General features: G+C 36.3%; 1 protein-coding gene across 1 annotated transcript; it reads left to right on the forward strand.

The window, feature by feature from the left end:
- Positions 1 to 5232: 5232 nt before the first annotated feature.
- On the forward strand, positions 5233 to 12564 carry LOC120271695. The gene is made up of 3 exons (XM_039278374.1): positions 5233 to 6836; positions 11204 to 11439; positions 11512 to 12564. Exons 1-3 carry the CDS (start codon positions 6019 to 6021, stop codon positions 12336 to 12338), a joined length of 1881 nt encoding a protein of 626 aa, XP_039134308.1. The 5' UTR covers positions 5233 to 6018; the 3' UTR covers positions 12339 to 12564.
- The last annotated feature ends 2901 nt before the right edge of the window (positions 12565 to 15465 follow it).

The following is a 15465-nucleotide window of genomic DNA, read 5'->3' on the forward strand; positions in this document are numbered from 1 at the left end:
AGAATCGATCCATTCTCCCCGTGGATGTAGGCATCTTTGCGAACCACGTACATCTAGTCTTGTGTAGTTTGTTTACTTGCATTTTGTTTTCTACTTCTCTTGTTTTGTATTGTTCCAATTTCATACAGGTTTCATCCACCGATCTGGTTTGTGCACCTGCACAACAAGTGGTATCAGAGCTTCCTGGCTCGATCTTGAGTTTCTTGAAGGTGTTTTTTGAAGAAATTTCTCTAGGGGTTTCTTCATTGAGTTCAAGATAAGGGCTCTATCTCAGTTTGGGGAGTTGCTTCGAAGGTGTTTGAAGAAATTCCTCAAAGAGTGTAGTGATGAGTTGATTTGGTGCATGAAAGATTGGTGAAGAGATGTCAACAAGTCCGAAGGATTTGAAAGGGAAACCAAGACAATGTTTTTTTCAGTCAAGCAAAGATTGATGTGGAGAAATTTACAGGGCACCAACAACTTCGGGTATGTGGAGGTGTGAGGGTAATTGATGCTCTATGTCAACAAGATCTAGAAGATGTTCTAGAGGACAAAGCCACAAGATATGGATGAGAAGAGATTGGAAGAAGATGAATATGCACGAGCGTGTGGAATCATAAGATCTTGCTTGGCAAAAGAAATCAAATACCTTGTGATGAATGATACATCGCCAAAGGAGATTTGGCAAAAATTGGAGGAGAAGTACTTGACAAAGACTATCCACAATCAAAATTATCTACTCCGGAAGTTCTATCGAATAGATATGAGGAAAGGTATTTCAATGTCAGAGCATTTGAATGATTTTACTAAGATTATCGCTGATTTGGTGAATCTTGGAGTGGATGTAAGTGATGAAACCAAGGCCGTATGTCTTCTAAAATTCGTTGCCGGACGAATATGAACAATTGGCTACTACACTTACATATGGGAAAGACAAGGTCGGTGTATGGTGAGATCTCTGCGGCATTGTTGAATCATGCGAGCATGCGGAAGGACAAAGAAGAATGGAAGAGCTCAACACGGAGGTCTTGATGACAAGAGGAAGACCAAAAGGAGAAGAAAGGCTATGGTGGTGCGTGGTAAGCCTCGCTCGAAGTCAAGAGGCAAATTCCTAGCGAAGGATGAATGCTCCTATTGTCATGAGAAAGGACATTGGAAGAAAGATTGTCCCAAGGTTAAGCAAAAGGACAAAGGTAAAGACACTGAGGCAAATGTTGCACATAGTGTAGATAATGATTACGATTACTCTTTATCCGTTTCATCAATGGTTTTGTTATGTTAGTATGTACTCTTGAGTGGATTTTAGATTGTGGTGCTACCTATCATTGTTGCCCTTTAAAGGAATGGTTTTCTAATCGTGAAAGAGCGGGGAATCAGGGTGTTGTAGTGATGGGGAATGATCAACCCTCGCTCATATTATGGGGATAGGTAGTATCCGTTTGAGGATGTTTGATGGAATGATAAGAGAGTTGAAGGATGTCGGGATATGTTCTCGGCTTGAAGAAGAATCTTATCTCACTTGGCTCTTTAGAAGCAAAAGGTTACAAGCTTATAGCCCGAGGATGGTATTCTAAAGGTTGTATCTGGTGCAATGGTGTTGCTAAAAGGTACTCGAAGGAAAAACTTGTACTTCCTACAGGGTAACACGATTCTGAGGATGTGAGTATTTCGATCTTTCGAAGCAAAAGCTAGAGAGATCACGAGAATATGGCATATGAGGTTTGGCACGGCTATCCACAATACAAGTAGAGCTCTTGATTATGTTCACACAGATGTCTGGGGACCGACCAAGACTGCATCTTGGGGAGGCAAGCATTGGTTTGTGTCTTTTGTTGATGATTTTTCTAGGCGAGTGTGGGTGTACACCATGAAACATAAGGATGAAGTTCTAGAAATCTTCCTGAAGTGGAAAAAGCTTGTTGAGACCCGAATTGGCAGAAAGATCAAGGTACTTCGTTCAGATAATGGTACAGAGTACAAGAATGATCCGTTCTTGCAAGTATGTCAGAAAGAGGGTATAAAGCGTCACTTCAGCGTGAGAGAGACACATGCACAAAATGGAGTGGCGAACGCATGAATCGTACTCTCACGGAGAGGGTTCGATGTATGTTGTCTAATGCTAGTTTAGGCAAAGTGTTTTGGGCTGAGGCTATTACATATGCTTGTCACCTTATTAACAGGTTGCCTTCAACTGCGATTAATGGCAAGAGTCCTTTGGAAGTTTGGTCTGGGAAACCTGTTTCAGATTATAATTCTCTTCGTGTGTTTGGGTGTCCGACTTACTATCATGTCCAGAAGGTAAGTTGGATCCTCGTCAAAAAGAAATCATTGTTCATGGGTCTACAAAGCGGTGTGAAAGGTTATAAATTGTGGGATCCAGGAGGTGAAGAAATTGATTACGGCGAGGGGATGTGACTTTTGATGAGGCTTCTATGTTGAAGCGTGAACAATCTCAGCAGGTGGAGAGCAAGAACAAGGAGGATTTACAATGGGTGGAGATTGAAAGTACTCCACATGTTCAAGATAGTTTTGTATCAGGTGATCCAAGTAATATAGGTCCGAGTGTTACACATTCTGATAACATGACAGATGATGAGACAGTTGAGGATATAGAACATGTGGATCCTATAGATGAGGGTCCAATTGCAACTAGATTACCTAAGAGAAATGCCGGTGTTCCAAAGAGGATTACTGATGATATGGTGGCCTATGCACTACCGATTGTTGATGAAAGTATTCCTTCCAGTTATTATGAAGCAATGCAGGGTTATGAGTACGGTAAATGGAAGAGTGCCATGGATGAAGAGATGCAATCTCTTTATAAGAATGAAACTTGGGAACTTCAAGAGTTACCTAAGGGGAAGAAAATGATCGGGTGTAAGTGGGTATTCACAAAGAAGGTTGGATCTCCAGGTGAAAATGTTAAGCTTCAAAGCAAGGTTAGTAGCTAAAAGGCTACGCTCGAGAAGGAAGGGTTGATTATAATGAAATTTTTTCTCCAGTTGTCAAGCACTCCTCCATTCGCATCCTGTTAGCCTTGGTAGCGCAGTTTGATTTTGAGTTAGCTCAACTAGATGTAAAAACAGCTTTTTTGCATGGTGAGCTAGATGAGGAGATCTATATGGCTCAGCCAAGTGGGTATAAAGTTGCAGAGAATGATAAGTTGGTATGTAGCTGAAGAAATCGTTGTATGGATTGAAAGCAGATCTCCTAGACAGATGGTACAAGCGGTTTTACTCGAGTTTATGCTTGAAAGCAAGGGTACACAAAGTCCATATGATTCTTGTGTCTATTTTCGTGAGGTTCGAGATGGTTCTTTTATCTATTTGCTTTTATATGTGGATGATATGCTCATTGCTTCTAAAAGCAACCTGGAGATTGAAAACTTGAAGAAGACAATGTCTATGGAATTTGAGATGAAAGACCTTGGCGAAGCGAGAAAGATACTAGGCATGGAGATTGTCGAGAGACAGGGAGCCTGGAAGAGTATGGTTATCTCGGAAATCTCTATTTGCGGAAAAATATTACGTAAATTTAGTCAATATGACATTGATAAAGTTGTGAGTATACCTCTTTCAAAGGAGTTTTCAATTGAATGCTTTTATGTCTCCCTAAATCGATAAGGAACGTAAGGATATGTCAAGTTATCCGTATGCAAGTGCAGTTGGTAGCTTAATGTATGCAATGGTGTGTACTAGACCGGACATTTCACAGGCAGTGAGCACTGTTAGTAGATACATGCATGATCCTGGTGTGAAACATTGGGAAGCTGTGAAGTGGATTCTTCGCTACATTCAGGGTAGTGTTGAGGTTGGTTTGTTATTTCAGAAAGGAAGGGATTTAAGTCAGTTGTGCACTGGGTATGTAGATGCTGACTATGATGGTCAGATAGAGAGACGTCGGTCTACTACTGGATATGTGTTTACATTGGCAGGAGGACCAATTAGTTGGCGATCTACATTACAATCTACTGTGGCTTTGTCTTCGACAGAAGCCGAGTATATGGCAGTAACTGAAGCTTTTAAGGAAGCCATTTGGTTACGAGGTATGTTGACAAACTTGGGAATTGTGCAGAATCATCTCATAGTTCACTGTGATAATCAGAGTGCTATTAACTTGGCCAAGAATTCAGTTTACCATGCTCGTACAAAGCACATTGATGTGCGACATCATTTTGTTAGAGACATTATTGAAGAGGGTGAGATCTTGCTGAAGAAGATTCATACTAGAGATAATCCGGCTGACATGATGACAAAAGTGGTTTCTGGAACTAAGTTCTATCATTGCTTAGACTTGGTTCATATTCTTCCTTTGTGTTGACAGAGTTGTTTTTTAAAAGAACTACGATGGCTTGATCCCTTAGCCCGGAGGAGTACGTGAGGCGACCATGAAGGTGAGTGCGATCGATGTGGTCCTTTGGGACATGTGTGGGAGAATGGTTTCTTGGTTGTGTCGGCTTAGATTTCTTGAATCTTCGCCGAGGTGGAGAATTGTTATGAGAGTCAGTATTCTGTTTCTGTTGGAAAATCAGATCACGAGGCAACATTGTGATGTTGGGCTGGGTTAACATTGTGGTGTTGGGCTGGTTTCTGCTTATGTATGCTGTTGGGTTGTGTGTAACCCGAATTTGAGACTATTCTTTGAGAAGAAAATAAAAACAAGGGTTTTGTTTTTGAGTGAGTGGGAAGCAGAAGCTCTTGAATGAGTTCAAGGTTGTAAGGGTGTGCTCTCTTGTGAGAAAATCAATCAAGAATCGATCCATTCTCCCCGTGGATGTAGGCATCTTTGCCGAACCACGTACATCTAGTCTTGTGTAGTTTGTTTACTTGCATTTTGTTTTCTACTTCTCTTGTTTTGTATTGTTCCAATTTCATACAGGTTTCATCCACCGATCTGGTTGTGCAACGCTGCGCACAACAAGATATAACCTGTTGCAGCCAGAGAACATATTCTAGATCTTCAGTTCATTTGCCGGAGGAAAGTAAACATGATTTCTGAAAAGCTGAAAGCAATGCTTGTACTTATGTTCGTTTAGCAAAGATGGTGAACAAAAACATCAGTAAAATCCTCAAAGGATGATGGATTGTAAATGTGGATCTTATTTTGCTCTGGATGAAGATCCCACTCTGAATGGTGGTTGTGCTACTGAAGGAAGCAAGAGAAATGACTTTTTCTATCTAAGATCATCATGACTTTTTTACCAGTGTGATATTCTCATTACCTTCTTCCGAAGAGTGCACACAGGTAATTTCTTTTACTGTAATTTTTATGATTTTTCATTGTTTCTTAAATTGATTCAAGTGTAATTGTCTACTATTTCTCTACACTTCCTGTTTGACAACTTTTATTTTCTTCACCAATTTTACTTCCACACTAATGTTTTGACCACACGTGTGCTTCTTGACAGTTCTTTTATCTTGCCAATGCTTGTTTCCAACAAGCACATCCAAGAATGGATCCCAATTAATGTGACAATGGTTGACATTATTAATTTTCTCATGAATAACAACCTGCATCATAGCCCATTGCTGTATTATGAGGCCACGAGAGCTCTACTCAGAATCAGATGAGATAATCATTTATTAATCATCTGGTAACTAACCTGATGGCATGTTGGGGAGACAACCTGACAATCTGATGCTCGTGCATCTTATATTATCATGAGGAGTTAACTCAACCACGCAATGCAAAGCATATAGTTTTAAGTGATCTGTAGCTTTGGTTCCTGCAACAGACAAGCGGAATCTATAGTGATCAGGATTAGCCAGGTTCATTTAATAATACAGGAAGTTATAATAAACACACATTATTTGGTAGCAACCTGCCTGGGAGATGTGTTACAAGTTGGTAAGTGCCAGCAAGGAGATACAAAGGTGACACATGATCATGATTCTTGTTGTTTCCTGTATAATCTAATTGGACATTAATTGCTAGGAGCTAGCTGCTTTGTATAAGTAGATGGGTTGAGAGAGCTAATCAGATCAACTTCTTGTCATTGTTTCCACATTAACTTCTTGTTTGAAGAGAAGAACATCAAAAATGGCAGACCAAGGTTTCCATGCCAGATCAAATAGCTTGCCTGCAAGATCTCACCCAATGATAGCCTCAGCAGAGGAAGAGCTGAACAAGTTAAAAGCTTGTGTCATGGTGTCACCAAAGATGATCTGCAAATCATTGAGCAGTCTTTGTGTTTTCTATGACTGCATTGAAGACCTTCTTCACTTTTCAAGCACTCAACAAGTTCTTTCTCATTCTCAAGAGAAGAAATGGGTGGAAGAGGAGTTGGATGCTTCTCTAAGGTTGGTAGAGCTCTGTGGTATCATAAGAGATACCTTGGCTGTGACTAAGGAACATGCTCAAGAACTTGAGATGGTTCTAAGAAGGAAGAGAAACTTGAATACTGAAAGCAAAGCGCCGGGCCACATTCGATCAGCTAAGATGGCAAGAAAGAGTATCAAGGATTGTCTTAAAGCAATGAAGCAAATGGATGATAAACATTCTGATGGATCAACAATAGCCAAGATGTTTAATGAGGCAAGATATGTAACCATTTCTCTATTACAGTCAGTTGCTTCTTCTTTATATCCAAGTTCTACACACAGGAACAGCAAATGGTCTTTTGTCTCAAAGGCATTGCACAAGAAGAAGGTGGTGGATGCAAATGGCATTGATTTCTCATTGAATTCAATATATGAGTTTGTTTCATGCAAAAATGTTGATGGATTGAGGATGGTGAAAGCACAAGATCATTTGACAGAAATGATGAGTAACTTAGAAGGCATTGAGATGGAACTTGAGTCTCTCTACAAGGGACTCATCCGAAATAGAGTTTCCCTTCTCAATCTTCTGAGCTTGTAGTGTATTCATATGCTTTAATTATGAGTTTTGGCCAGCACCGCATTTTAAAGGAAAATGCTGGTCATCTTTGTACATCAACTTTCTTCATGGATGTAGTAATGCATGACCTGACTTCAGTAAAAGATTCAGACCTTTTTTAGTTTCTTCAATTTCTTTAAATAAACAGATAAATAAATTTTTTGAATATAAACCAAAATAAATTGATTAAAAAAACTAATGTGTTGCTGTACTTTGCCGGTTTTTACTTCTAGTGAACTGTCTCTGTTATACTTTTGCTAGTTTATTATTTAAAAAAAAAAAAAAACTTTGCTAGTTTATATATGTGGTTTATTTAATTTTATTTTTTAATCAACATGTTGGAACTTCTCAATGAAGTTTAGAATACTACAAATAAAGAATAAACAAACCACAAAATAAAAAGATAGAAGACGAAAAAAAATTATTAATGAAGTTTGCTGGTGAAAGGATGTTGCTTTTTTAAAACGAAAATGACCCATATTTATAGCCATAATTTCTTAATGCAGTAGTGTCAAATGGAGCTGTAAAATACTTTGTATATGGCTAGCTAAACATGTAAAATGGTTTGGGGGGGAGTTTATATGTGCTTACACGTATGATTTGAATATAAACATATAATGTTTTGTTATATCATTAAACCTTGAGGCAGGATGGTTATTAAAATGATATAAACATGACATATGTGCATTGTAATTAATGATATTTAGTTTATAAAAGGCTATACTTGACAAGGGAGACAAATTTTTTTAGTTTATCATCTTCAACTAATATGCGGAAATTACATTAACAATATTTAGTTAGAAGATACATAGCAATTTCTTTCCAACAAATCTAGACTTTAATGACCAAAGTAGTAAGAAACCATGGAGTAGATTAAAATTATCTCGTGATAATGCCCCTAAGAAAAAAAAATGTTTAGGGTGCATTTGGTTCATAAAATGAGAATGTAATGGTTATAGAAAAAGGAATGATAATGACACTGTAGAATTAAAAATCTGAATCAAAACTGTGTTTGGTGGGACAGATATTTGATTGGAAATGAAAAAAAAAGTGATAAAACTACTTTTATACAATTGATACATATAAATCCGATTACCTATTATTAATGATAAATAAATTTTTTATTTAAAGAGTATTTTGAATATTATTATTAAAAATAATTATTATAATTAAATATTCACATTAAATATCTTATTTTAATTAATTATTACTTTTACGAGTAAAAATGTCATTTTACTTTTATTATTATAATTATATATAATAATTTTTTTAATTATTATTTAATTTAATTATTATAATTAATTATTTAATTTTAAAAGTTATTTCATTAACTATTGAAAGGGGCAAAAATGTCATTTAAAACTTAATATTATTCATTCCTTCTCAAATAGTGTCACTCCTTCCAATTTTAAACAAAATAAATATGTCTCTACATTACCCCTATTCATTCTTTACATGCTCCATTTTAATTCTAACAATTGTGCATCCAAATATAGGTATAAATTATTATTAATAATAATTCTCATTCTAACAGTGTTTATTACCTCCATTCAAACATACCTTTTAGTGTTAATGTAGTTTACATTATTTTTATAATTTATTTTAAATAAAAATAAATAAACCACATAAATTAAATAAAAAGATTTGGAATACAAAATGGCAGGAGCAGCCTAGATAAAATAAATAATATATAAACTACCTTAAGAAGTCAAGTACAACAGTAAAAAAATACTAACCAAAAATGGCAGGAGCCACCTAGGGGAGTATGATAAGTCAAGAAGTTAGATTCTGCATTGTCCTTCCTTGGGTAGTGTTCAGCTCCTTCTTGACAACAAGCAAGGCTTCTGTTGACCATGGACTTTACTTTTGACAATTTTGGGTGCTTTTAGTATATGAGCTAAATCAAATTATGAAAGTACGGTGAAACTAATGATATGACTAACTTTTCTATGCACAAGATGATTATTATTAGAACATTTATTATGTATGCTACACAAGTTCCCAAAGATACACAAAATTTGACCCGCCAAAGTCATTTGGTTCAAGTGATTAAAATCTTTGTTAGAGGAATTACCTTATGGGTAATGTTGCACCTCTTTCAAATGCGCCCACTAGATGAGGGGGTGTTTGAGGCATTAACTCACGCTGCACACCCTTTAATAGGCGTGTTGGAGATATTAACTCATACTTGATAGAAATACTAACATATGCTTATAGCCTTGATAAAAAAAAAAAATGATCCACCAGATAGTGGCTTCTCCGTTCTTGGAAATCATGTGGGCCTCCAATTTTTTTTTCATAAATACATATAATTAATAGGGGAAAAACTAAAGTTGAAAGTGAGGAATACCACCTTTCAGTTGGAAAGTGGGTATTTATTTTCTATTTAATTCAAACATTACCAATATTTTACTATGCTTTCAATCCATGATTTATTCGTATTTATATATAAACAAAAGAGAAAATATGACTAAAGACTTGACTAATATTTTACTATGTTTTGGCTAGACATTTGTGCTTTTGAACACATATTTTATTTTAGTGATAAAATGGATAAACCACAAATATATTAAAAAAATAAAATTATAATGTACAAAAGCAAGAAGTAAACAATGCTTCTACTAGCAATGGAAAGGATAATTCACAAATGACAAAAAAAAATAAAAGTAGAACAAAACATAACGTATAAATAAAAGAGATTCACTTAGATGCAGTACAATAAATGTAATTAGTGTAGTGTCCATTGGACTTTTGATATATGTCTCAAAAATATATTAAAGTATAACATCTTTTCCCATAATGCCCTTACATTTTTCATTAAATTACTCATTTCAAAATAAGTGTTAAAAATTCAATGGTGACCTATATGAATTCACCAATTACATTTCACATAAGTTTTCTTCTAAATATATAGAAAACTTGCTTAGTGAAGAGGCCACAAAGTATATCACTACGACAATCTCCAAGGGAGCTTTAGGATAGGATCACAAATCAAAGTAGACCTCATCCATGACAATAGCATCCTCCATAGGATCACTTGCCTCATCAATGCAGGGCCCAGGAAATCTAGGTTGCATCTCACTATACTAGGCACTTCCTCAAGCTTCAAGTGAAATGTGGTTAAACATGCACTCATTTCATTTAAGCCAAATACTCCAAATAATAGCTCTAATCAACAGTCCCATAAATTCCTTAAGGAGGCTAACTAGCTGTTTGGGCCTCCAAGAAGACCAAAAAGTCTTCGCAGAAAGGGGATAAGAGGTCTTCCCTTAAGGAGAGGATTTAGGGCTGACATTAAAAGAGTCTTAACTGTGTTTATCGTATGCTAAATTCTTGAGTTCCTTGGGCCATTTATACATGGGCGCACAGCTGTTAACCTAACGTTCCCACCAACATAAGATAGATGCCCCATTGCTAGTGATAGTAGAGATGTGAGACCTTAAGACTAGAACACAACTCCGTAAGAATCTCCAAAAGTAGAACATCTTTGAAGAGCTACTATGGTAAAGATTCCATATTGGTACATTGTGGTAGTAATTAAACTGGATGATTTTAGCACCGCACCAACTCATGTCTGTATAGATTTTCCACCATCATTGTAGCAGTCTGACTACCCCTAACTTCTGGTGTTCATTTGTCCAGAAGTGGGCGAAGTGGCACTTCCCCCACTTTTGACTGAAGTGGATTATCCACTTACGTAATTTTTTTTACTAAAGCAGGGGGAAGTGAGCCAATCTATAAAAATTTACTTTCTTTTACTTTTAAAGTTTTTTTTTTGAACTCATTGAACTCCTTTCAACACGTGAATTTTCTGGTTCTATTCTCACTTTCTTGAAAATGAACACTATAACTACTGGAAATAATATTACTTCCCCCACTTCAGGAAAGTGTGACACTTCCCTTATTTCCCCACTTCATATCATTTTCCAAAAAATGAATGCTACTTTCTTAGGAAGGGTAAGGTTAAAATCTTTATTAGTGATAAATCCCCAATCACCCTGTTTTTTTTAAGGCCCAGAGATACACTTATTTTATTTTATTAAAAAAAGAAAAGCTATGCTCAACAGAAGCATTAATTTGCTTGTTAAAACGAGGACATCGAAGTCCGGTACGTGGGACAATGGATAACTTCATTAAATTTTTCATAAATAACAACCTCCACCATCGTCCATTGCTGCATTATGAGTCCACGAGTGGCAGATGAGATAATCAATTATTAATCATGTTATAAACAATCTGATGGCTGACTTGTTGGAGAGACAACCAGACAATTTGGTGCTCGTGCATCTTATAATATATATCATGAGGTGTCTACTCAGCCACGCTACCCAAAGCAAATTGTTTTAAGTGATCTGTGGCTTTGGTTCCTGCCAGAAGTGAGACAAGCAGAACTTATAATGATCAGGAGTTGCCAGGTTCATTCAATAATACAGGAAGTAAAAAAAGATTATTTGGTAGCAACTTGCCCGGGAGATGTGTTACAAGTTGATCAGTGCCAGCAAGCAGATTTAAAGGTGACACATGATTATGATTCTTGTTGTTTCCCATATAATCTAGTTGATCATTACTGGGTGCTAGCTGTTGGTATAAGTAGATGGGTTGAGAGGGTTGTTAGATCAACTTGTTCTTTGAAGAGAAGAACATCATAAATGGCAGACCAAGGTTTCCATGCTAGATCAAACAGCTTGCCAACAAGATCCCACCCCATGATATCGACAGCAGAGGAAGAACTGAACAAGCTAAAAGCTTGTGCTATGGTGTCACCAAAGATGATCTGTAAATCATTGAGCAGTCTTAGTGTTTTCTATGGCTGCATTGAGGAGCTACTTCAGATGCCTAGCAACCAACAAGCCCTTTCTCATTCTCAAGAGAAGATATGGGTGGAAGAGGAGTTGGAAGCTTCTCTAAGGTTGGTAGAGCTCTGTGGCGTCATTAAGGACACCTTGGCTGTGACAAAGGAGCATGCCAAAGAACTTGAGATGGTTCTAAGAAGGAAGAGAAGCATGACCAATGAAAGCAAGCAACAGTATCACATTCAGTCAGATAAGAAGACAAGAAAGAGTATCAAGAATTGTGTAAAAGCATTGAAGCAAATGGATGGGAAGGACTCTCATAAATCCACAGTATCTAAGATGTTCACTGAAGCTAGAGAAGTCACCATTTCTCTCTTAAAATCAGTTGCATCTTCTTTACCTCCAAGCTCCACAAAGAAAAGCAGCAGGTGGTCTTTGGTCTCAAAGGCATTGCACAAGAAGAAGGTGACATGCGAAGAGTTTGAAGATGAAAATTGCAGAGATTTCTCCTTCAATTCAATGTATGAGTGTGTTTCATGCAAAGATATTGATGGCTTGAGAGTGGTGAAGGCACAAGATCAATTGGCAGAAATTATGAGTAGCTTAGAAGGGCTTGAGATAGAACTAGAGTCTCTCTACAGGAGACTAATCCAAAACAGAGTCTCTCTTCTCAATCTACTAAGCCAATAAATCTGTGTCTCTCCTTATGATCGGCATCCGCATTTTAAAGGCAATTGCTGGTCATTCTTTGTAAATCAAAATTGTCCATAATTTGTACTATATGACTTGCAGTTTCAGTAAAAGATCGATACTTTCAGCAATTTTTGGTTTTGCACTTTCATATATGAATTCTCATGTCCAACACTTGAAAGGATGTTTTATTTTTCTGTCATTTACTTTTATTTAGAATTAATTAGTTGCACCTTTTTGTTGACCGTCTCAGTTCATTTCTATTCATATGAGACCATAATGGGCTGTTTCATACATCAATTTAATTCTAACTCAATAGGTTCTGCTGAATATTATAAAATTTTAATTCTCAAGCGACTTTTCTTTCCCATGTTTCTCCTATTTCTTCAATTGATTATTATATCTACCCTATTGACGCGGGCCGAGATTAAAAAAAAAAACCACATTTGACTTAGGTGCGGATAAAGCATCGGTCTAGGTAGGTTCTCGACGATGTTATTCCAAAAACATTGATCAACTATCCAACTCGACCTAGCATATTTATGTGACAATTTCTATAGCAAGAGAGCCAACTTAGAGAGGTTAAATTGGGCAAACATTGCTCTTATCCTCCAAAAGACTGAAGTTACACTATAGTTGACTATTGACTGATAAGTCTCCAAAACTCCGAGAAAATTATTTCAAAGCTTTTAACGAACCATTTGAGTAGAGTTATAGACACTGTAATTGATCCTACTCAATCGTTTTTCATAAAAGGCAAGAGTATCATAGGTAATATCATCGCTGCAGAGGAATCAATATCAAGTATTAAAAAACGCAACAGATACATCTTGAGAGTTGATTTTATAAAACTTTTGATATAGTGGACTAGGATTTCCTCCGATAATTACTCGTTGCATGTAGATTTGGTAACCTCTTGATGGCTCAACGGCCCTTAACACATCCAAGGCAAAAAGCTTAATTAACGAGACCCCAACTGGTTATATTTGATATCAACATGGTCTTAGGCAGGGAGACCAACTCTTCCCCCTACTATTTGTCATAGTAGTTGATGTACTTAGTGCAATGTTTAACCATGTTCTCGTATCTAGCATCTTAAATAGAATCTTGCTTGGAATGCATGAGAAGATGTGTCACCTACAATATGCAGATGATTTGCTCCTAATTACGGTTGGAGGTATTGAAGATCTAAGGATTTTTAAACTCATCCTTTACCTATTGGAAGGCATTTCTGGATTAACCATCAACTTCCTTAAAAGTGGCCTAGATCTCTGAAAGTGCGGCACTTTACCGTACCCATCAAGAACTCTCATGCTTAATTATTTAGCTATGTAACTCCCATTTACCTACTTAAGCATTCCTATCTTGGTTTAAAGCCCTTGACACCAAGATTGGCTAACTCTCACTCAAGCAATTAGAAATCTCCTAGCTCGCTTCCTGGAAACTCTAATACATGTTTGCTGAGGGAAGACATGACACTAATTAACTCTTTGCTCTCAACCATCCCCACCTATTGGATGTCAATATTTGAACTAACAAGATAGGTAACTCAAGAGATTGATAAAACTAGTAGGGACTTCTTATGAAACAACAGTAAATTCAGTAATCCCACTCGAAATTTTAGCTTGTCTCGTGGTTGCGAATATGCAAGTCGAGAGAGCAAGGGAGTGGGGAGTGAAGAACTTACAAGATTTCAACCATGCCTTTCTTGAAAAATGGTGGTGGAAACTTTTCTCAAGGAATACTTGGTGTTGGTTTCTAGTAGTTTCTTTCGACTATAGCAGGTTTGAAATACCATAATCTATTCAATGCTTCACTAAATGGGAAGCCATTTTTTTAAGAAAGGCATACTAGATTGCTAACCCACTTTTCCATCAAGGAGCACTTTGTTCTAGATTAATAGATGGCTCAAGGGGAAAAAAAAACCTTTCTCACAATTCACGAATTTCAGTTAATACTAGTAGCTTATCTCAACAATGCTTTTCTTGAACTTTAGGCCCGAGTTAGCTCAATATGCTTATTTAGGCAATATGTTGGACTATTTAGATACAATCATATTTTTTTAATTGCACAACACTTTCACATCTTTCTACTATCTACAAAGTTGCTATGCTTATTACCTAGGTAAATATAACTCTAGATGTTGAAAGTACTAAATTGGGGGGGGCGGGGAGATTATCCCGATAATTAAAAAAAGCCTCAACTTTGCAGAAAATTAGTTTTATACTCAAGAGGGCCCTAGAATACTGCAGAGTGGCCCGAGTGATTTTGACAACTGAGGGGAGTGTAGCGGTTCTCATCGTATTGTCTAGCTTACTAGTTTTTCCTGTTTTTGTGCCATATTTTGTATTTTTAGCTATTGTCCCGTCTGATGCCTTTTATGTTTTGTTTCTCCACTCATGATGGACTTGTAGTTGATGTTTTAGTTTTTTTTATCTCTTGTATTTTCTACTCTGCTGTGTGTGTTGTTGTCGTATGTTTTTGTACTATGTTTTTATGTTTTCTGCTTATTATATGTGGCTTTTCCACTTCATTATTAAAAAAAAAAAAAGTAGAGCTTGGGAGTAAAAAGATTTGTTATACTAAATGGCATCTCATATGAATGAGGTGAATGGAATTTTAAATTCTATGTTTTCAATTCTTAGAACAAGACCAAAGTTTATGTTAGAGTTTGTGAACCAAATTTTGTTTGACTTGATTGAAAACTTTTAGCAGTGTGATTTATTTATGTGATCATTCCAATAAACAAAATCAGCATTATACTTAATTTTTAACATGGTGAATTGGTCTTCTCAGCTAGTTTGTAGTTTTCAACAATTTTGGGGTTTCCATGTAAAGATATGTGTCATTATTTTATTTTTTTAATTATCAGTATAATTTTTAATTAATTTATTATTATGTATATACAATGAATGATTAGGATTGGTGGTAACTCATCTCCCAACAAATAAGAAATAGAGAGTTCAACTATCTCTTCCAACAATAGTTGAAAGTTGTACCTTATTGATATTTATATATATATATATATATATACATAAAGCAAAGCCATCGATTACTTTTAGCAGTAAGATGAAACAAAGACAAGACCCTTGTTGCCAAAGTCAACAACAACCCAACATTTATGCTT

Source organism: Dioscorea cayenensis, chromosome 11 (genome assembly GCF_009730915.1).
Source record: "Dioscorea cayenensis subsp. rotundata cultivar TDr96_F1 chromosome 11, TDr96_F1_v2_PseudoChromosome.rev07_lg8_w22 25.fasta, whole genome shotgun sequence".
NCBI lineage: Eukaryota > Viridiplantae > Streptophyta > Magnoliopsida > Dioscoreales > Dioscoreaceae > Dioscorea > Dioscorea cayenensis.